The 23,203-nt window shown below is 45.1% G+C and overlaps 1 protein-coding gene across 1 annotated transcript; it reads left to right on the top strand.

Annotated features, from left to right (window-relative positions):
* The first annotated feature begins 11,747 nt into the window (after positions 1–11,747).
* Positions 11,748–22,583, top strand: CSN2 (casein beta). The gene is given in 10 exon segments (NM_001246850.2): positions 11,748–11,795; positions 14,543–14,605; positions 15,333–15,362; positions 16,300–16,323; positions 16,560–16,589; positions 17,192–17,218; positions 17,964–18,005; positions 19,745–20,089; positions 21,507–21,550; positions 22,576–22,583. Coding segments are annotated over 8 exon segments (570 nt in total). The 5' UTR covers positions 11,748–11,795; positions 14,543–14,554; the 3' UTR covers positions 21,528–21,550; positions 22,576–22,583.
* Positions 22,584–23,203: the final 620 nt, after the last annotated feature.

Here is a 23,203-nt window from a genome sequence, read left to right as displayed (position 1 = left end):
TGTTTTGCTTTGTTTCACAACTATTTAAACTCTGGGTTTAATGATATGCAAATTCTGTGGTTTTCATTATTCCACTAGATAGAATTCTAAGAATTAGCTCTGATTGGAATTACTGTACTGCACATTTTTTGTCCATAGAAATTCCAAGGAGTATTGAAACAGCAGAGTGATTTACAGGAGGGTAAGAGGAAATTGTACAGGAAATGAAGAGGTCTGTTTCCCATTTGAATGGACTCTTTCTCTGTGGGATTTCAGACCCCCTTTAGTCATGTCAATGAAAATAACATTTTAGTAAGAACTGGTGCTCAAAACCACGGAAAGGACAACTATACCTCTGTTGACATCCCACATGGCCTAGTGGAAAGAGCAGGGAACTAGAAATTTAGAGACGCCAGTTCAAATTTCATAACTTGCCTGCTGTGTGATCTTGAACTAATCACTTGACTTCTCTGGGTCTCAGTTTTCTCATCTGTGAAATGGGGATAAGGCACACGCGTTCTCTCTCCTTTAGAATGCGAGCCCCTTGTAGGGCAGGAACTGAATATGATTTGATCATCCAGGTCCTATCCCAGTGCTTAGACACAAAGTTGGCCCTTAATAGATACCATAATTTTAAGTTTTAAACATCATTATTTCTACTATGGATACTACTACTAATTAATATTAATCATATATGTGTTCAGTGTTTATTATGTGCCAAGCACTGTTCTAATTGCTGGGGTAGATACAGGGTGATCAGGTTGTCCCACATGGGGCCCACACTTTTAATCCCCATTTGACAGATGAGGTCACTGAGGCACAGAGAAGTGAAGAGCTTTAAGATCTTTGTTAAGTGCTTACTCTGTACCAAGCACTGTACTAAGCACTGGAGTATGTGCAAGCTAGTCAGTTAGGGCACAGTCCCTGTCCTACATGGTGCTCACTGTCTTCATCCCCATTTTTCAGATGAAGTAACAGAGGTGCAGAGAAGTTAAGTGACGTGCCCAGGGTCACAGAGCAGTCAAATGACAGAGCCAGGATTAGATTCCAGGGCCTTATGACACTGGGGACTCTGCTCTATACACTATGCTTATTAACCGTGAGCCTCACGTGGGACAACCTGATGACCCGGTATCTCCCCCAGCGCTTAGAACAGTGCTCTGCACATAGTAAGCGCTTAACAAATACCAACATTATTATGATTATTACTGAAAAGTGAAGGCTGGCGTTTAGTCTGTCCGGCCTGCGCCCAGGATTTGAAGAGGATTTTTCAGTTTGGGGTCTGAATGGATGTGATACCAAACTAAGGGAAATTACCAAGCATAATGTCAGAGGGAATCGCAAGGTTCCAAATGGAATGAAGACCTGGAATTCTCCCTCTTCATATCTGACAGACCACCACTCTCACTACCTTCAAAGTCTTATTAAAATCGATCTCCTCCCAGAAGCTTTCCCCAACTAAGCCCTCATTTTCGCTACTCCTTCTCCCTTTGCCTTCACCTCTGCCTTTGGATCTGTACCCTATAAGCATTCGATATTCATGCACCCTCAGCACTAAGCCCCTCAGCATTTATGTAAATAACTGTAATTTATTTTAATATCTATCTCCACCTCTAGACTGTAACTTCTTGTGGGCAGGGAATGTGTCTCCCTACTCTGTTGTTTGGTTCTCTCTCAAGTGCTTAGAACAGTGCTGTGCACACAGTAAGGACTCAGCAAATGCCATTTGTTAATGGATTGATTGATTCCGAGGGACATTACCGAGTGCTTAGTTCAGAGTTCTGTATTCAGAATTATTAACCCAACAGCCACCTCCAACACCTATGTATTATTAATACCCATTAACCACCACCTATGGATAGATGCATTCTCAGTTGTCCATTCGATTATTTATTCTGGTTCCACTATCTGTAAATATTTTAGGTCTCTCTTCCTGAATAGAGTGTAAGCTTCTTGTGAACTAATGGGCTGCAGAGAGTTAGTAATATTAATGATTGTGGTATTTGTTAAGTGTCTGCTATGTATCTGGCAGTGTTCTAAGCGCTACGGTAGATACAAGATAATTGGGTTGGATGTCGTCCCTGTCCCGCGTAAGGCTCCCAGTCTTAATCCCCATTTTACAGATGAGGGAACTGAGACACAGAGAAGTTAAGTGACTTGTCCAAGGTCACGAAGCAGACATGTGGCAGAGCCGGGATTAGTACCTCAGTGACCTCATCTGGAAATTGTGCCACAGTGACCTCATCTGGAAAATGGGGATTAAAAGCGTGAGCCCCACGTGGGACAACCTGATCATCCTGTATCTACCCCAAGCGCTTAGAACAGTGCTTGACACATTGTAAGCGCTTAACACATACCATAATTATTATTAATTATTAGTAGTAGTATAAATAGTAGAAGTAATGATGTTTCTTGAGCACCCTCTGGGAGCAGTGTACCATACTAAGGTCCTGGACAGTTACAACAGATTGTAGAGATATGTCCGTCCTCCGCTCACGCAGAGCTTATACTCTAATGGTGGGAACGGAGAAGCTCGGTAATAATGTTGTAATGTTGGTATTTGTTAAGCGCTATGTGCCAATCAAACCTCACCATGACACAGAGGAAGAAATTTAGGTCTCCGTGGCAGTGAAAACACTCCGCTTGGCCTGATCTTTCCACAGGTTTTTAGGAACACGAGGACCCGAACTTGGTCCGCCTACCCAGGGCTCTTGCCCACATTAGAGGCTGTGAAATTTCTGGGAAAAGGGCAGTGTGGGGAAGAGTATTCTGGATGCTCTTTGTTGCCCCACATCCAGGTGGCCATCCAGAAAGCAGCCTGCTGAGAAATGGACAGGTTGCTGTCCTTCTTGGCTTTTCCAGGAACCCGCCCTGCTACCTGTATCAGCCCCGGCAGCCTGGGAGCGAGGCCCATCCTGTCAGTGAGCGTCCTCACCTCTGGAGGACAGCGGGAGGAGAGGAGTGTCAAGGCTCTGCTCGGTTCAGAGGGGCATTTCATGTCTTCCCATGCTGCCCAGGGACACAGCCCCCAGAGCAGAGGAAAGCAGAGGGCCCGGGCAGTGTCTACAGAAGCTCCTATCACTTGCCGTGGCCTGCATCATCTGAGCAACGTGGAATAGCCATGAAAATAAGCATTGGCCCACATGCCCAGTGGGTGTTCACTGATGCAACGTGAGAATACTGGACACTCCTCTGTCACCCTGGGAGCAACAGGGGTGAGTTGTGGGTGTTAGATAGGCTTTGTAGCATACCTTGATGACAACGGAAGGGCAGATCAATTTTCTTTTTTCGGAAATCCGCAGAATCTACCATTTGTCACTGGGAGGGCCTCTGATACCTCCCTAGGCCCATCGTCAGGGTGGACCTCTCCCAGGCCCCGTTACCGATCTGTGGAACTTGGAGATAGGAGCCGAGGAGAAGGGAGGCTGGAAGTTTAAAATAAAAATAACAGACATAAAGTCAACGAATACCATGTTAGTATGGGACCAGATGGAAACTGGATTGTCTCATATAAACCACTCAAATGGCCATTCTGGAACTCATTTCCTAAATTACATCAGGATATCCTAATGCAAATAAATCTTATTCTTTTCTTTTTTTTTCCCAGGATAATAAATTCCCTCGAAACTGTAAGCTCATTGTGGGCAGGGAACGTGCCTACCAACTCTTGTTTTTGTACCCTTCCAAGTGCTTTAGGGATCTGCACACAGAAAGCTCTCAATAAATTCCATTGATTGATAATAAATAAATATACGGGGACCCCTTTGCTTTTGGCAGTGGTGTGCTGTTCTTTTTCTCTTTGCCTGGAGTGGAGAGATGGAACTGGGAAAGGAGGTGAGGGCAATGATGGTAACCTGGCAAGCCAGATGGAACTCTTAGGGCCAGATGGCTCTTGAAGTTTTCAAGACTGGCAGCGTCTCGAGAACTGGGAGCAGCTTTGGGGTTGAAGAGGTAAAGGAAAAGAGGAACCCATTTTGTAGATGGATATCCATGTTTGGTTGCCATCGTGTGAGTCAGGATCCCGGTTTACACACCCTGAGCAATCCAGGACTGCAGGGGGTCGTTCCATCGAGTCTCTTTTGGTCTCAACACTGTTTTTCTGATAGAGCGGCTCCCTGCTGGACTTGGGAAAGAGTCCTCTCTCAGTGAATCAATCACTGGTATTTATTGAGGATTTACTGTGTTCAGAACACTGGACTAAGCACTTGGAAGAGTACAAGAGAGTTGTAGAAGTGTCTGCTTCATATCCGACAGGAGATCACTCTCAAAGCCTTATCAGAGGCATATCTCCTCTAAGAAGCCTTCCTTACTAGACCCTCATTTCCTCTTCTCCCACTCCTAAAATTTGCACCTTGTATTCACCCCTCCTTCAGCCCTGCAGCACTTATTTCCATGCCCATGATTTTTTTTTAATGTATATTAATGTCTGTCTCCTGCGCTAGGCTGTAAGATCATTGTGGGAAGGGAATGGGAGAGTTGTATTTTACTCTCCCAAATGCTTAGTACAGTGCTCTGTGAGCCCGTTATTGGGCGGGGTTTTTCTCACCTGTTGCCGAATTGTACTTTCCAAGCACTTAGTACAGTGCTCTGCACCCAGTAAGCGATCAATAAATATGATTGAATGAATGAATGCTCTGCACAGAGTAAGAGCTCAATGAATACTGTTTATTGATATGAAAAGCAGCACAGCTTAGTGGAAAGAGCATGTGCTTGGGAGTCAGAGGACATGGGTTCTAATCCCGGCTCCGCCGCTAGTCTGTGTGACCTCGGGCAAGCCACTTCTCTGTGTCCCAGTTACCTCATCTGTAAAATGGGCATTAAGACTGTGAGCCTCACGTGGGACAACCTGATTACCTTAGATCCATCCCAGCGCATACAGCAGTGCTTGACACACAGTAAGCACTTAACAAATATCATAATTATTATTAGGATTGGTTGATTACTGACCTCAAGGAGCTTACTATCTCTCTCTAACTCCAACGTAGATAGTCTGATCCCAAAATGGAACCAACTCAAGTCTCCTCCTCCCCCTCGCTTTCCATCCTTCCTCCTTCCCTGGCCTTTCAGATAACATTTGGGATGGTTGGCCCATCCTGACCTCTGAGTCACATCCTATAAATCTATCACCCATCTTCTTTCACCTGGAGACCAAGTCCTGATAAGAAGCAGCGTGGCCTAATGGGAAGAGCACAGTCAGAGCAACTGGATTCTAATCCCAGCTTTGCCACTTGCCTGCTGTGAGACCTTACGCAAGCCACTTAACGTCTCTGTGCCTCAGTTCTCTCATCTGTAAAATGGGAATTAAGACTGTGAGCCCCATGAGGGACAGGGACTATGTCCAACCTGACAACCTTGTATAATAATAATGATTATTATTATTATTATAGTATTTGTTACGCGCTTACTATGTGCCAAGCACTGTTCTAAGCGCTGGGGTAGAGACAAGGCGATCAGGTCGCTATGGGGCTCACAGTCTTAATTCCCTATTTTATAGATGAGGAACAGAGAAGTTAAGTGACTTGCCCAAGGTCACACAGCAGACAAGTGGCGGAGTTGGGATTAGAACCCATGATCTCTGACTCCCAAGCCCGGGTTCTTTCCACTAAGCCATGCTAATCCAGTGCTCAGTACAGTGCCTGGTGCATAATAAGCATTTAACAAATACTATAAAAAAATGAAAGGAGGAGCTGTCTGGCGAATCTGTATCTTTAGAATCCACTCGAAATTTGGAACCAGGAAAACTGAACCTTCATGCTGGAGGCCAGGCCTGGAGGGGATGGTGTGGTTTCTAAGAAAAAAAGCAACTTTCACATTCAGCCAACAAGCTGGTTGCTGATTGCGATTAAGGGAGTGTGAGCACTAATTCAGGAAAGAACCCCGCGGGGGAATAAAACCATCAATAGGGAATAAAGCATTCTCTCATGAGTAGGCAGGCAGGACCCAAATGGAGAGCAAAAGTCAAAGAGGTGGGAGGGTTTGGTGAGGTGTGACTGACCAGTCTCTGACTCAATTTCCCTCTCTGGCCCCGGGGCCAATTCATCCCTGGGCAAATCAGATGATTTCCCCCTGCAGGGCAGCCTTCTGTTGCCCCTGACTAGCCCAATGCCTTCGGGCATCTCCTCCCCCTTTTCTAACAACATTCTCTTTGTCAGTCAATCAATTACTCATATTTATTGAGCACTTACTGTGCCTAGAGCATGCCAGAGCTCTTGGGAAAGTACAGTTCATCTCTATGCCAATGATTTCCAAATCAACATCTCCAGCCCTGATCTATCTCTTTTTCTGCAGTCTCATATTTCCTTCTGCCTTCGGGATATCTCTACTTGGATGTTCCACCAATACCTCAAACTTTACATGGCCAAAACAGAACTCCTTATCTTCCCAACCAAAACCTGTTCTCCCTTGTGACTTTCCCATCACTGTAGACAGCACCACCAACTTCCCGTCTCACAGGCCCTTAACCTTGGTGTTATCCCCGACTCGTCTTTCTTATTCAACCCACACATTCAATCTATCACCACATCCTGTTGGCTTAACCTTTACGTCGCTACAATCCTCCCTTCCCCTCCATCCAAACTGCTATAGCTTATCTCACCTGGTTTACTGCATCAACCTCCCCGCTGACCTCCCTTCTTCCTGTTTCTCCTCACTGTAGTCCATACAGAATGAAGTGTGCCCAGGACGGTTTTCTACAAAATGATTCAGTCCATGCTTCCCCGCTCCTCAAGAACCTCCAGTGGTTTCCCATCCACCTCCTCATCAAAGAGAAACTTCCTACCGAAAGCTTTAAAGCACTCTGACACCTTGCCCCCTGCTTTCTTACCTCCCTGCCCTCCTACTACAACCCAGCTCACACACTTCACTCCTCTAATGCCAATTCCAAAGTATGCTCCAATCCCACCTCGACCCCCTCGATCCTATACTCACCTGTTGAAACCCTAAAACAGTTTCATTGCCTTAGGGTAACCCCAGTTTTCTTTTAATTGTATTTAAGTGCTTACTTTGTGCCAGATACTATATTAAGCACCGGGTAGATACAAGATAATCAGGTGGACATAGTCCTTGTCCCACCCAAGGCTCACAGTTTTGATCCCCATTTTAGAGATGAGGTAACTGAGAGAATTAAAGTGACTTTCCTGAGGTCTCACGGCAGACAAGTGATGGAACTGGGATTTGAAGCCAGGTGATGATGATGATGATGGTATTTGTTAAGCGCTTACTGTGTGCCAGGCACTGAACTATGCACTGGGGTAGATACAAGACACAGTCCCTGTCTCACAATCTGCTCATAGTCTGTAAAATTCCCATTTTACAGATGAGGAAACTGAGGCCCAGAGAAGTGAAGTGATTTACTCAAGGTCATACAGCAGGCAGGCGGCAGAGTCAGGTTTAGAACCCAGGTCCTCCTGACTCCCAGGCCTGTGCTCTATCTATTGGGCTGTGCGGCTTCTGAAGAGCTGCTTGGGGCAGGAATGAGGGTGCAGGAGGGCTGGGCTTTAGAAATTCGTGGCCCGATAGTGAAGTTTTCAGGTATAATAGAGAGGGCCGGAGTGCAAAGTACAGAGCAGACTATAGCTTGACATATTGTTTTTCGATGTTGGCGAACAATGCTGCTCTAGCTGATGGAATCCCATCCTATCACCCATCGGCCAGCGGGTTGTAAAGTGAATGAAGCCATTTTTGCCTAGTTCACTAGGCCAAGGTCACTGATCTCCTCCCTCCGCCCAAACTTGGCAGCGCCTGGCTTTACGACGGTCACGACCTTAACATTTCTCAGCAAGATTCTTTCCCAGAACCCTCAGCACGGTGAACTCCGAAACGGGACCCGCTCACCTGGATTGGCGAAAAGTGGAGTCTCCATTAATGACTCTACGCTTGGCTCCACTGAGCTGCAGACTTCCTGGGACACCCCGATGGAGGAAGTCGATGTCCTCGAGACTGAAGATCCCCGGACCCTTTTCCCATAACTGGCGTCAATTTCTGGGTGGGGTGGAGCGGGGGAGGGTGTTCTACATTGGGCACAGAGACAGACACATTTAATCACCTGAGCTTTCTTCCCCAGTGGGAAGACCTGGTGGGTGGAATCTGGGCAGGTTTCCACCACTCTCTTCTCATCCGTCCACTCCAGATTCCACGAGCTTTCCTAAATCAGGGGTATTTTCTGAGCACCTACCATGTGCAGAACACTGTACGAAGCACTTGATATTCACCCCACTCTCAGCCCCTCAGGACTTGTGTAAATATCCTTCATAGATTTATTTATATTAATTTCTGTAACCCCCTTTAGACTGTAAACTCCTGGTGATCAGATATCCCATATTCCAATTCTGTTGTATCATACTCTCCCAAGGGCTTGGAACATTGCTCTGCACACAGTTAGTGCTCAAACAATACCTTGATTGGTTGATTGGGAGAGTATAAAAAGGGATTTGGTAGACAAAATAGTTGCCCACCGGGATCTGACAGGAAGAGTTTACAATCCCCATGAGTCATGTGTCCTGGGTGCTTTGTTACTCTAGCAAAATGAAGCAGGGAATGGAAGCAAACCCATTTTTCCTCTTTGTTATCCAGGTAACTCAAGCAAAGTTAGGAAAGCAGTATGGCCTAATGGAAAGCGCATAGGTCTGGGAGTCAGAGGACCTGGGTTCCAATCCAAGCCCTGCCACTTGCCTGAGGTGTGTCCTAGGGCAAGTCACTTAACTTTTCTGAGCCTCGGTCACCTCATCTGCAAAATGGCGATGGAATCCTCCTCCCTCTCATTTAGATGGTGAGCTCCCTGTGAGACTGACTATGTCCAACCCGATTATCTTGTAACTAGCTCAGTACTTAGCACGGTGCTTGACGTACGGTAAGCGCTTAAAAAATACTACAAAAAAGGCAGCGTGGCCTAGCAGATAGAGCATGGGACTTGGAGTCAGGAGTTATGGATTCCAGTCCTAGCTCTGCCACTTGCCTCATGTGTGACCTTGGGCAAGTCACTTAACCTTTTTGGCCCTGAGTTTCTTTGAACTGTCCAATAGGGAAAAGATAAGTGCCTCTGCCTGCCTTTAGTTTATAGGCCCCATGCAGGCAGGGACTGTGTCTGCTGTCATTACCCTGCACCAAGCTCAGCATTTGCCAAAATGCTTATCATATGGTAAGTTCTTTATAACTATCATCATTCAAAGGAGGAAACTTGCCCGAACGACCAAGATAACCATGGTAATTCTTAGCTTTGCTTTTCCACCTGGACACTCAGGTTACCAGAGAGTGACCAAACTAAAACCAAACTGATGGCATTTATTGAGAGCTTACTGTGGGCAGAGTGCTGTACGGACGCTCGGGGGAGCACGATACAACAGATTTGATATATATTTTTCCTGCCCACAGGAACTTAAAATGATCTCAAAGAGGCAGGAAAATCATAGCAGTATTGCTATGCTGATTGATGATCAGCCTCAGTAATTCTTGGACCTCCAAGCATTACTAAGGTCAGATCTACCAGCATAGAGTAAAATGGTGAATTGTGCAATAATCTGGATAAATCTGGGAAAAATCCACTTTAGACCTAGGAAACTCTGAAACATAGATAGGCAAGTAGAATGTCCTAATGGAAAGAACACAGGTCTGGGAATCAGAAGATCTGATTCTTCATGGCTCTAAACTAACTGTGATCAGGGAATGTGTCTGCTTACACTGTTGTGTTGTACTCTCCCAAGTGCTTAGTATAGTGCTCTGAACCTAGTAAACATTTGATAAATATCTTTTATTGATTGATTGATTGACTAATTTATTCTCGGTATGATCTTAGTCACTTAATTTCTCTGTGTCTCAATTTCCTCATCTGTCAAACAAATGGGGCCTGTTCTCCTTCCAACTTAGACTTCGAGCCCCATGTGGGACTGGAACTGTGGCCAACCTGATGGTCTTGTGTACATAGGAAGTACTTGATAAATACTAATGCAGACTATTCGAGAAACAGCGTGACCTAGTGAAAAGAGCATGGGTCTGGGAGTCAGAGGAGCTGGGGTTCTAATCCCACTTGTCTGCTGTGTGACCTTGGACAAGTCATTTAACTTCCCCGTGCCTCAGTTACTTATCTGTAAAATGGGGATTAAATGCTACTCCCTCCTACTGAGACTGTGAACCCCATGTGGGACTGGGACTATGTCCAACCTGACCGTCTTGTTTCTACCCCAGAGAAAGTCCCTGAACTCTGACCTTTGACTCCAGGGTTATAGAGAAGCCAGTGTGACCCCAAGACAGTACAATGTTTGGCACACAGTAAATGCTTAACAAATACCACTGAGGAGGAAATGCTCGTCCTCCATAGAAATTCTCTGAGACTCATGGGGGATTTCCTGCTACTACTTTCCACCGGCACTAAATGTACCGCAATACAATATTTTAAACTCCTTCCCATGCCTAAACAGGCAAGGTAAAAAATTGGATAATTATCTGGTCAATTGGATCCATGTAGATATTCATTCCAAATCACCTAGTTTCATGGGGACTTAATTATCTAAGGAATAGGTCTATGCTACCCCAGTTCGTTACATTGTCAATAACCTCTCTTCTCTGTTGAAACCTGACCTTTGACAGAGTATGTCGGCTTCATGACTTACAAGAATCTGGGCACAATGTAGACATCTCCCGGATTGCCCCCCGCCCACCCCCCAAATATTCCAAAGAGAAAAGTATCGATTAGAGATCCAAAGGTTCTAGTTAGAGTGTCAGGCTTTCATCTCATGGTGAGCATTTCCTGAATTAGGAAGGTGGGTGAAACAGTCGATGATGTTCCACTCTTCTTCACCTCGAGACTGCGATGATTTAAGCAAACGAGAACTGAAGTCACCCTGTCACTGGATTTATCCTCCAGGGAGGAAGCGCTTCTCACTGAAATGGCCAACATATGCACAAACCTTCAATCTATCAATCAAGTGAATTTATTGAGCACTTACCGTGTGCGGAACATGACCGTAAGCACTCAGAAGAATACAATATAACAGAGTTAGTAGATATATTCCCTGCCCACAATGAGCTGACCATCTAGAAGTTGAGCTTACAGTCTAGAGGAACCCCATGACAGCAGGAATGTATTAGCTTTATCCATAGTTTACTCTCTTTCTGACAGAATGGAATGATATTTATTGAGTACCCATTAAAAACAATGCATTATCCTGAATTCTTGGGCAAGTAAAAGAGAATCACAAAATATCTTTCCTGCCTACAAGAAGCTTGTACTCTAAGTCCCTGAACTCTGACCTTTGACTCCAGGGCTATAGAGAAGCCACAGTGTGACCCCAAGACAGTTGGGATCTGAAGTCCTTCCAGATACCAGATCAGAGATTCCCACTCAACCCCACATTCTCCATCCAGGATCCCAGAAGTTGCATCTCACTGGCACAGATCGGGAGGGTGGGAGTCACCTCAGGAACCCCCTGTAGGGTGAGGGGCAGACCACCGTTCCTCCTCCACCCACCCTCTGAGGACAGGTTGGAGTGCCTCAGTCTAAAGAAGGTTCCGTGCGTTCTCGGCGACTCTGGCATGAATCTGGGGGGCTGCACCTAGGGCCATGGGGTTAGGTTGCCAAATTCCAATGGTTACATTGTCAGTCACACCGTTGTTCAACAGTCCTAGGAATTTCTTGGGACATAAATTGGGCAGAAAAACGATTTCGTATCAGAGGGAGTTCTGAGAATTCAAGCTCTCAATTGGCCTTTCATAAAACCACAGAATTAGCATAGCACCAAGTTAAGGTTTAAATAGCCCTGAGACAGGCAGAACACATCTTCTCGGAGATCACCACCTTCCCCACCTCCAACTTCGGACACCAGGTAAAGATCTCTAGACCCTGTTAATCTGCACTCTTTTTGTCTTTCTTCAGAGCTAGGCCCTACGGAAAAACATTTATTATAGTACATGCTAGCTTTCCTCTTTTGGGCTGGAAAGGGGTGGAGTATGGGCCGAATATTGGCTGGAAAGGGGGCAGAGCTTTTTTTGTTGGGGAGACAAGTGGGTGGGGCAGAGAGGATTCAGAGAACAAAAAGAACCGATTTGGGGTCTTTCTAACTCCATTTGGAAACTCATTTCTTTTTAGGTTTCCTTGGGAGGGCTCAGATATTTTGGAGATCTGGAATAACCAAGATCGGGAGGTCAACCCAAATGGGTGTGGGTGAAAACAAGGATTTCACCCCAAATCTGGGAATCCATGGCCATAATGGCCAGGAGTTCTCTCCCTGTCCACCCCAACCTCTCACCATGGAGTTAGGATCCATGATTAGTTCATCAGAATATTCTTCTGAGACATTAATGCAAGGTCATTCTGGTAACTCCTTTAAAAGCCAGACTTTCCAGGAGCAAGAATTCAATGGTTTATTGGGTAAAAATCATTATCTTTAGGAAGAACCAATCTTGTCAGCCTAATTTAGTTTCCTTCCACCTGAAAGTGGTGAACTTGAAAAGTAGTAGACTTGAAAAATCAGAGGCCACAATGTAATACTTGTTGGCGATAGAGTATTTGTTTCTGAATGATTGACGATGAGGGCTGAGGGTGCAGTTGTTTCAGGGGTTGTAGTCAAAAAGTGATTTTCACTATCAGTCTAGGGGAGCATACTGAATTGAATTCTTGAGGTAGGTCCGGAGCCAGGAGCTTCAGGATGTTTTTAATATTAACCTGGAAATTAGACAATATCCATTGCTCACTGGATTTACCTATGATTGCCAGAACTGGGTAATATTTCACAGAGCTTTGATGAGTTGGGAAAACTGGGTGATTCAAGGTAATTTAGCTACAGTTGAAAGAGAAGCTACATGAATTCAATATGGGGCAGGGAGGGCTATTTTAGGAAAAATAAATATCTGGGGATCACGGTGGACCCCAGCCTTAACACGATATATTAAATACCGAGTTTAAAAAGAGGACATGTATCTGGGGGGTCCAGGGAGATAGTGAGCTAATCATTATTTGACTTTGGACAGACCTATTACTAGAGTTTTGTACCACACCTGATCAAGGGTTTGGCAAGGGTTTAGTGCCTAAGTTTATTTTCCCTAGATGACTGAAGGCTGAGAAATCACAGAGCTAAGAGCCTTCAAGTGATTCAGGAAGAGAGTTTGGCCAGCAGGGAAGGACTTCACTGTGTCTCCTGAGGTCTGGTGGAAAGCAAAAGCCTTCCATTTCCCCAGCAGGCTAGTTTAGGTTAGACCCCAGGATGACTCTCTGGTTTACGAGCATTCAGGTTCACTGGGAAAGGCAACTACAGAACCTTTTCTTAGGAGCTAGTTGAGCAAAGGGTGAACAGCTATCCCTTGAGAAAGCCTAGCTGATGCCATTCTAGAAACAGGAGGATGGGTTTGATGACTTTGAAATCCTTTACCCACCTTTGATTCTACCTGGGTTAAACAGGTCCGAAACATGAGTATTGAATTTGCTTCCAAGAATCCCTCCTAATGATCCCAAATTTCTTGTTTAGAGGAACAGCGGCCTCTTCTTCTGGAGAGGATTTCTAAAGACAACAGACATTTGGTGTCTTTAGCCACTTTCTATTGTTTTAAAATGCCAGGAGACTGAGGCTGCCGTTACCTGCACCCAGGTTTTGGATGGCTGAGGTCAAAAAATATGTTCTTGATTTTGATATGCTGGAAAACTTTGAATAACTCCAAAAAGTGAGGGCAATGTCCACTTCAAGTCTCAATTCTTTCAATAGTAGTTGAAGATGTAAACCCAGCTCTAATGATGAAGAATTTTGGTCTAACAAGAGCCCCATCAATCAATCATTCATTCAATCGTATTTATTGAGCGCTTACTGTGTGCAGAGCACTGTACTAAGTGCTTGGAATGTACAATTCGGCAACAGAGACAATCTCTGCCCAACAACGGGCTCACAGTCTAAAAGGGGGAGACAGACAGCAAAACAAAACAAGTAGACAGGCATCAATACCATCATATTTATTGAGAGCTGCTATATGCAGAGCACTGTACTAAGCACTTGGGAGAGCACATTAGATTTGGTAGAAATGACCCCAGTCCCCAAACACACTGAAGATAGTAGATGCAGGATATAATTAGTATTATCATCTGCTCTAGATGATTGCTGTATTTATTGCTGTATTGTACTTTCCCAAGCATTTAGTACCGTGCTCTGCACACAGTAGGCGCTTAATAAATATGATTGAATCAATGAATGAATGAATACTATAATAGCTTTTTCACTGTAAAACTAGCCACTGGAAGAATTCACAGTTTACACTTGAATTATGATACTGTAGACAGCCACACGATTCTGAAATGTGAATTTCCACTGAAACGGGATTGTCAATTTCAACACTATCTACAGAAAGATGAACACAGATAATGGATGCCCATGCTGAATATCACAGACTTGCAAACTCACTTCCTTCTACAAAGGATTTCATTGTGCGTTATAGTAATAATAATAATAATACTTGTGGTATTTATTTAGCCCTTACTGTGTGTCAGACACTGCACTAAGGATTGGAGTGGATACCTCACAATTCTGTTTTGTAAAATTAACGATCTTTGCCCGAGTTCAACTCTCATCATTCCCATCTGCCTTTGCAGGACTCAATCACCATGAAGGTCTTCATCCTCTCCTGCCTGCTGGCTGTTGCCATGGCAATGCCCGTGAGTACGGTGGGCTCGGAGGGTGGGCTTTTGCCAGTGATGAGGGTACGTCTGGGAGTTCTAGGTGGAAACTGAGTTCTCGGCCTCGCTCTCCACTCGTCATATTGGAAGCTGAGTTTACTGGGAAGTGATTGCCTGGGTCATATGGCTGAGGACCCCTGGAAAGGAAATGGAGAGCTAGTGTCCTACCCCAAAGTCAACTGAGGAGAGACTCAGCCACATCTAAGATTTATCCCAGGTCTCCAACAGCTCTCGAGAGGGCAGAGAAAGAGAGAGATAAGTAAATGTAAGGAAGCAGAGCCCGAAGGGAAAAAAGGAAGAAGGAGACGAAAAGTTGTAGCCGTGACTAGAAATACTCCAACATCAAAGTTCCGGCAATTACCCAAGAACACAGGCCGGCCCTGGAGAGACGAGGACCAGGAGTCTTGGGCAGGTTAGCTGGGGGTCACGAGTTTCATGATTCACACTTCCACAAAGGCCTCGTCTCCCTCAGCGGCAGGCTTGCCCTCGATGAGGCCGATGATACGTGAACAGGGAGGATTTCCTACTGGAAATCCTTGTAACAAGGTCCCCTCCCCATCCTGCCCCGCGACCACCGACGGGTCTACCTACAGTTGAGCAGTGGTGGCCTCTGGCTGCCCAGACCTTCCAGTCCCCATTGAAAGGGGAATACGGTAGCCTTCCCTGCGTCAGCCCTGCCACTGAACGGATTGTCTCTCCTCTGCAGAAACTACAGAGCAGCAGCTCATCCAGTGAGGTGAGTCCTTCACTGACGTGAGTTCTTCACTGAAAGGCCAGAGCCCAGCTTTGGCTGACCCAGCTACGGTCCAGTCTGGGCTCCCTTGTCCTCTCACCTCAAGCAGTGAGCTCAGTCCACACAGCCACACCTAAGAGGGAGGGAGCCATTATGCGGCAGTGGAAACAACACCCAAGTGAATTTGAAATCTGCATGTTTCACTGGGGTCTTGGACCATTTAGCTTTCTAAGCCAGTGGCATTGAGCCCACCCCGTTCCCTGGGGGACACAGTCTGTGGGGAGTCCGGTTCTGCCTGTCTCCCGAATCAATCCCCCACAGTCTCCCCTTCTCTTCTGTTCTCTTCTCTTCTGTTTATTTCTCTTCCATTCCCTTCTCTTCCGTTCCCTTGTCTTCTGTTCTGTTCTCTTATCTTCTGTTCTCCTGTTCTCAATTCTTCTCTTCCATTTCCTTGTCTTCTGCTCTGTTCTCTTCCATTCCCTTCTTCAAGCCCAGGGCCACCGCCTCTTCCTCTCTCCCACTCCACAGGCCTTTCCCCAGAGTCAATTGAGTCCACCAGGGAAACTTTACAGATAAAGATTTCAGTTCTCAGCTTCACTGTAGCTGTGGAGACCTCCTCAATCAGTGTTTCCACCATGTTGTGTCGTAAACAGCGTGGCTCAGTGGAAAGAGCCTGGGCTTCGGAGTCAGAGGTCATGGGTTCGACTCCCGGCTCTGCCACTTGTCAGCTGTGTGACTGTGGGTAAGTCACTTCGCTTCTCTGTGCCTCAGTGACCTCATCTGTAAAATGGGGATTAAGTGTGAGCCTCACGTGGGACAAGGAAAACTTGATTACCCTGTATCTACCCCAGCGCTTAGAACAGTGTTCTGCACATAGTAAGCGCTTAACCGATACCAACATTATTATAAACCTAAACGGCTTATCTTTTCCTTTCCCTAGGAAACTGACCAACTGCTGGTTAAGGTAAGATACTTTTTCAAAACTTTTTTGAATACTCAATCCTCCATTCCTAGTAGCACTGTTGTTCTAATTTTGAAATCTGTTGCTTCCTTCTAAGTGATTTTAGTCAGCCGAGCTGGTAGAATCAGGAATAGTGTCTACCTACTCTGTTGTGTTCTTCCAAGTACTTAGAACAAAGCTCTCTACTCAGAGTAAGGAACTAATTGATTTCTCTTTTATACTTAATATTTTTTCTTTAGGAGAAACTCGTAAAACGCAGAGAACTTATGGTAAAATTTTATTTTATGATATTAACCTCAATTATTTCCCCTGTTGAATTAGGGGGACTTAAGTTTTGTAATGGGTTTTGTCCCATGAATCTTTACCCATTTTTCCAAATCAGATGGCCAGTTCCAGGGTGGAACTCTGTGTGCTGCTGATTTATTCATTTATTTATACTCAAGCTGCTAAGGCGTTAGTTCCCCCTCTTTCCTGTAAGCTCATTGTGGGCAGGGAATGTATCTGTACGTTGTTATATTGCATTCTCTCCAAAGCTTGGTACAGTGCTCTGCACACAGTAAATGGTCAATAAATATGATTGATAGAGATGGGAACCTGCCTGCTTTGTCCTTGATGCTGAGGCGATTTTGGCCTGTCTACCATTAGTCATTTGGAGCACCCGCAACCTGAAACTCTAGTCCTCCCTTCCCTTTACAATTTCTTAATGTGGGGCCACTTTTGGCTGGGTTTTTCCTGACTCGTCATGGTGATTTTGGGCTGACAGGCCTCTAAAAACCCCCACAGACCAAGGAGAAGGGCTGGTTTGGGGGAGGAGAACCACTTCCCCCCGAGTCAGTCCTTCCACTGAAACGGGTTTTCCTTTTCCTAACAGGACCTTCCTACTACCTTATCCAGCGAGGTAAGTTACCAGATGGCCAATGCCCCAGCTTGGAGCAGGAAAGAGAAATGATCTTCCTCCTGCTGCTGGAATGCCGTTTCCCGTGTTGTCATTTTCTGACTTGATGTCCAAATCTCCAGTTCGTGGGACGGGAGGAGGAAGGAGGCTTCTGTAAAATTTGGATATTCAGGGTAGCAAAATCAATTAGCAAAATCAATTAGTTGGCTTGCTTGATAATGTCTAAACTCTTCATTCCCTCTGGATGTGTAGGCTGGAAATCTCGTGTAGCCAACTTTTTTTTTCCCAAAGTGGAATTGCCCGGCCCATGGCTGGCCCACTGGTTTGAGATCTATGATGACCAGCCTCCAGAGCAGTGTCCTCCCAGCGCTTAGTACAGTGCTCAGCACATAGTAAGCACTCAATAAATACTATTGAATGAATCAGTTTCTAGAGCAGGTCCACAGCAGCTTTAAGAGCAGGGTCCCTCCAGCCACTCAGGTATGTAAACCAGAACTGACTTGCAGTGGAGTTTGTACTTGGAAGTAATTTGCAAATGTACATGCCAAAGGAGAGTGAAGAATTGAAGTTGATTTTTAAAAAAATTTTTCCTAAATTACTTTGGGCTGAATCTCACTCTCTGCTTAGTTTTGCCAGTGAGTGACTGGAAAAACAGAGATTATTTCACTAGATGATACAGTGAAGCTTATTTTATTAAATCATTTGCTCTGTTTTCTATTTTACACTGTTCTCAATTTTTTTTTTGCAGGAACACGTTATGGAAGAGAAGGAATTCTACCAGCCCCGTCTGGTAAACTTTCTCTTCTCTCAGAAGAAAATGATATTCTCACTGTAGATTTCAGAAGAGGGCAGTTGAGAAAAACATTTTCTTCCAGAATATTTGCCCTGCATTGGCCCCCATTGCACTAAAAGATGTAATTGGGGCATTTAGAGGTCCCATTTTCTCCAAACCAATCAGGAAATCAAATGAGTAATTTTACTTTAAAGGCAGCTCTTGCCTCAGCCCATCCATCTATTGCTGGGTCTTCACAGCCAGAGCCAAGGGGAGAATCGAATCACGTTACGTGAAAATCTAAGTCCAAAATCTTCCTTTACCTGAATTAGCAGCGGAATGTACGGACCTGACCATTGGGGGATCCAGTGTGAATCAACACCTCTATGGCCTGGCTACTCAAGCCCAATTATCCCGGAAATTCAGGAAAGAGGAAGATGATGGACCAGCCCTCCTCTTGGGTCGAGGCCGTGCCAATGAGAACTGTGTGAAGTGATGAGCGTCTCTGAGGATGGGGGAGCGATTCTGGGTAGTAGGAGAAGCATTTTCCTAAATGCTTCTAGCGTATCCTGGAAAAACACATTTACTTCATTCCAGAGAGCAGTTCTTTGGCCAGGATTCATCATAAGACAGATTTGGTTTATCAGTCAGAGGTCATGAGTTCGAGTCCCAGCTCTGCCACTTGTCAGCTGTGTGACTGTGGGCAAGTCACTTCACTTCTCTGGGCCTCAGTTACCTCATCTGTAAAATGGGGATTACCTGTGAGCCTCACGTGGGACAATCTGATGACCCTGAATATCCCCCAGCGCTTAGAACAGTGCTCTGCACATAGTAAGCGCTTAACAAATACCAACATTATTATTCAGCACAAGTGGAACCTAAAATAATCTGGGCCGAACCGATGCTGTTTTCTCTCAGATGGATGGTTTCCTTTGTCCATCTCCACGGTTGCGGATGGACCATGGGAAATGGCAACTCTTCTCTTTAGTGACCCTTCATCAACTTCTCATCTATGAGTTTATCCCAACCCTTCCTGATCCCACTATTTTCTTCATCCACCTATCCCAGGGGGAACGAATGTAAAATGCTCGTCACCTCAGCCCGGGAGTTTAATCCGTAGAAGCAGCATAGAATAGTGGATAGAGTATGGGTCTGGGAGTCAGAAGGTCATGGATTCTATCCCGGCTCTGCCACTTGTCTGCTGTGTGACCTTGGGCAAGTCACTTCACTTGTCTGGATCTCAGTTACCTCTTCTGTAAAATGGGGATTAAGCCTGTGAGCTCCACGTGGGAAAGGGACTGTGCCCACCCCAATTTGCTTGTATCCACTCCAGTGCTTAGTACAGTGCTATACTAATCATACTAATACTTATTATTATTAGGTCATCCTAGAAAGATTTTGATAGTCATATAATAATAATAATAATAATAAAGGTATTTGTTAAGCACTTACTATGTGCCAAGCACTGTTCTAAGCGCTAGAGTAGATACAAGGTAATCAGGTTGTCCCACATGGGGCTCACAGTCTTAAGCCCCATTTTACAGACGAGGTAACTGAGGCACAGAGAACTTAAGCGGCTTGCCCAAGGTCACACAGCAGACAAGTAGCGGAGCCGGGATTAGAATGACTCTCGGACCCCTAAGCCCGTGCTCTGTCCGTGAAGCCACACTGCTTCTCATATGTGAATCTGTGAATTTGATATGTGAATTTGACTCAAGTTTGGCTTGATTGGTTTTTTCTCTCTTTTTTTCTTTTAGAAATATCCCTACCCGTTTTTCCCTCCCATCAAAACCTACGTTAATCCTCACATTTACCAAAAGCCTGCTGTCCTCCCCGTGACTCATCCTGAGACCCTGACTTATCTCCAGCCTCAACAAAATCCCGAAGACATGCCTCTCCCTAAGAAAGAAGTCCTGCCCTACCTGAAGGCTGTAGTGGTGCCCTACCCTCAGGTTCAGGTCATGCCTTACCCCGAGACTGAAGTCATGCCTTATTTTCCACCCATGACCATGTCTCTGGTTCAGCCTGACATCGTGCCCCCCTCATTCTACAGAGAGGCCGTCATCAGACCGGTGGCCTACAACCTTCCTCAACCGGTTCAGGTGAGTTCAGATGAAATCGCCAAATAGTAATGACGGGAATAATGATAATGATATAAACAGCAATTGTGGTATTTGATAAGCCCTTGCTACGTGCGAGACACTAAGGTCAATATAATGCAATCAGGCCAGGCCCGGACTCTGTCCCGCACAGGACTCCAAAGTCTGTCGGGGAGGGAGAACACATTTAATCCCCATTTTACGGAGGAGGAAATTGGAGCAGGGCTAGCTGAAGTGACGTGCCCAGGGTCACACAGCAGGCAAGTGACAGAGCTTGGGTTCGGAGCCCCAGGTGTCCTGACTACCAGGCCCTGACTCTTTCCAGTAAGCCAGGCTGCTAAAAATACATTGATTGCTATTGTCACAGGAAATGGAGAGCAAAAACTCTGTATTTATCCCCTTTTCCTTCTTCCTCCATTCTGAAATTTATTTCAGTGCGGTCTCCCCAGCTAATAATAATAATTATTATTATGGTACTTATTAAGTGCTTACTACGTGCCCAGCGCTGTTCTAAACACTGGGGTAGATACAAGTTAATCCGGTTGTACATATACCCTGTCCCATATGGGGCTCACAGTCTAAGTAGGAGAGAGTAGGATTTAATCCCCATTTTACAGATGCGGTATCTGAGGCTCAGAGAAGTGAAATGACTTGACCAAGGTCTCACAGCGGACACATGGCAGAGCTGGGATTAGAATCCAGGTCCTCTGACCCTCAGGCCCATGCTCTTTCCATTAGACCCTGCTGCTTCCCTGATTGTACATCAGACTTCATTTCTGAGAGGGTCTGAAGCCCCACCCTCATTTGGGCCAGTGTGGCTCCCAAAAGGAGCTAGATGTTTGCCGGCGGGGGGGAGGCCTATCCCAGTGGAGGTTGAAGAGAGTAGCTGATTGCCTTAATAAACAAACACAGCAGCCCTCGGAGTCTCAATCTTGAGAAGCAACATGGCCTAGTGGATGGACCTGGGCCTAGGAGTCAGAAGGACCTGGGTTCTAATCCCAGCTCTGCCACTTGGGCAAATCCTTCAGTTCTCTGTGCCTCAGTCACCTCATCTGTAAAATGGAGAGTAAGACTACCCAGAAAGAGGAGATGTTTTTAATACATCATAATAATAGTAATGCCGGTGTTTGTTAAGTGCTCCTGTGTGTCAAGCACTGGAGCAGTGCAGAACTGTTGACTGGAATTACCCGCACATTTTGACTGAAAAGGAGAGAGAGAGAGAGAGAGGAGAGGAGAAAGACAGAGAGAAAGACAGAGATGGGTAGTCAGAGAGACAGACAGAGAGACAGAGAGAGTGCTACAGAGAGCTTGGTAGCCAGTTGGTATTTCCAGTTCACTCAGGTAGCCAATCCTGGACAACTGAAAATGGGTTTTCCTATTATGTGTCATGATTTGATTTTATGGAAATGTTTTCTTTTAGAAGATCCCAGAAACCAACTGAAGTAATGCAGTCCTAGGGTTCTGGTAAGTCATCCTCTTCATTCAGACTGGTGGGTGAAATGCTTCTAGACTAGATATATTTACAGAGTGCTTGTGTGTGGGTATTTTTATGTGCTGAAACTTGGATGAAATATTGACCAAATCAGCTGAAGCCCCACCCCCTTCCTCATCCAACGGACCACAGCTCTCCCCACCTTCAGAGACCCCTAAAATCCCAACTCTTCCAATCTGCCTTTCCTGATTAACTCACCAAAACCAAGACCCACCAATTCATCAGCCACCTCGAGTAACTTAGAGATGTATATATTCATACCCCGCCTCAGCATCTCTAATAATGTATACGATTTATTTGGCTTATTCTTTTTCCTAATTTGTAGATATGTTTCTGTCAGTCTCCCCCATTAGAGGATGAGCTTCTAGTGGGCAGGGAACATGCCTCATCTTAATAATGATCGTGGTACTTGTTAAGTACCCACTATGTGTCAGAGCACTGGGATGGATTCAAAATAATTAGGTTGGACAAAGTCCCTGGCCCATACTGGGCTCGTAGTCTAAGTAGGAGGGAGAAGAGGTATTGAATCCCCATTTTACAGATGAGGAAACTGACACCTAGAGAAGTGAAAAGTCCAAAGTCACGCAGTAGGCAAGTGGCAGAGCCAGGATTGGAATCCAGGGCCTCTGGCTCACCAGCCTGTGCTCTTTCCACTTGGCCACATGGCTTCTTCTGCTCTGTTAAGGCGATCCATACCCTCTTCTGGGCCACTGACTCCCAGAGGGAGTTAGATGTCCAGGCGTGGAACCTTATCTAAGTGGAAGCTGAAGAGAGTAGTGGATCTAAATGCCTTTATTACTATTTATTAAAGCTTATGAAAGCTCGCGAAAGCTTATCCAACAGAGTGTAGACACACGCATACACAAAAACACACACACATATCTTTATATACACACACCCCCCTACACAAATATAGTACAATAATAAGCATTCATTGTCTGTAATTATTAATCCGAAATGAAAAATGACTAATCTATTATTGTCTATTTATTCACAGGTATGCCTGGAGATTCCAACCTCTTTAATTGATCTCTCTTCTCTCTCTGCTAAATATGTTCTTTTAGAAAAAAACAATTCTGAATAGGAGGAAAACCACGTTCTTTATATTCTCTACTATATATTGACTCCGAAACAGTTTACAGTATCTAAATCCCAGGTTTGGCATGTCAACAGCAAGATGGTTTAGAGTGGAATGTTATTATCAGGAATTTTTCCATGTCTCTATGAGAGGTTCCTTGGATTATTTAATTTATTAGCGTCGCCACTTCTAAAAGGGATGAACATGAACTGTTTTTTTTTCCTTTCTTTCCAATAAAATGACTCTTCATTCATAGTTTACTTTTCTTGTCTTTATTCTCATTGTCTTGAGCCAATTCACCCCATGCCGTAACCTCCATCCCACATTGATTCAAATACCAATCCCCAGACACGTGAACAGAAGCTGGGTTATAAAAGGGAGTTTTTTAGTTAATATCCCCGGTACTCTCTATAGCGTGCTGTTCCTTTAAGCAGCAGACACCTAACAATCAACTGATCGATGATACTTGGGTGATTACTGTGTGCAGAGCACTGTACTAAATGCTTGGGAGAGTACAAGATGACAGAGTTGGTAGACATTCCCTGCC

Source organism: Ornithorhynchus anatinus, chromosome 10 (genome assembly GCF_004115215.2).
Source record: "Ornithorhynchus anatinus isolate Pmale09 chromosome 10, mOrnAna1.pri.v4, whole genome shotgun sequence".
In the NCBI taxonomy this organism is placed as follows: domain Eukaryota; kingdom Metazoa; phylum Chordata; class Mammalia; order Monotremata; family Ornithorhynchidae; genus Ornithorhynchus; species Ornithorhynchus anatinus.
The sequence above is the reverse complement of the archived record's forward strand: the minus strand, read 5'-3'. Positions and strand labels throughout refer to the sequence as shown.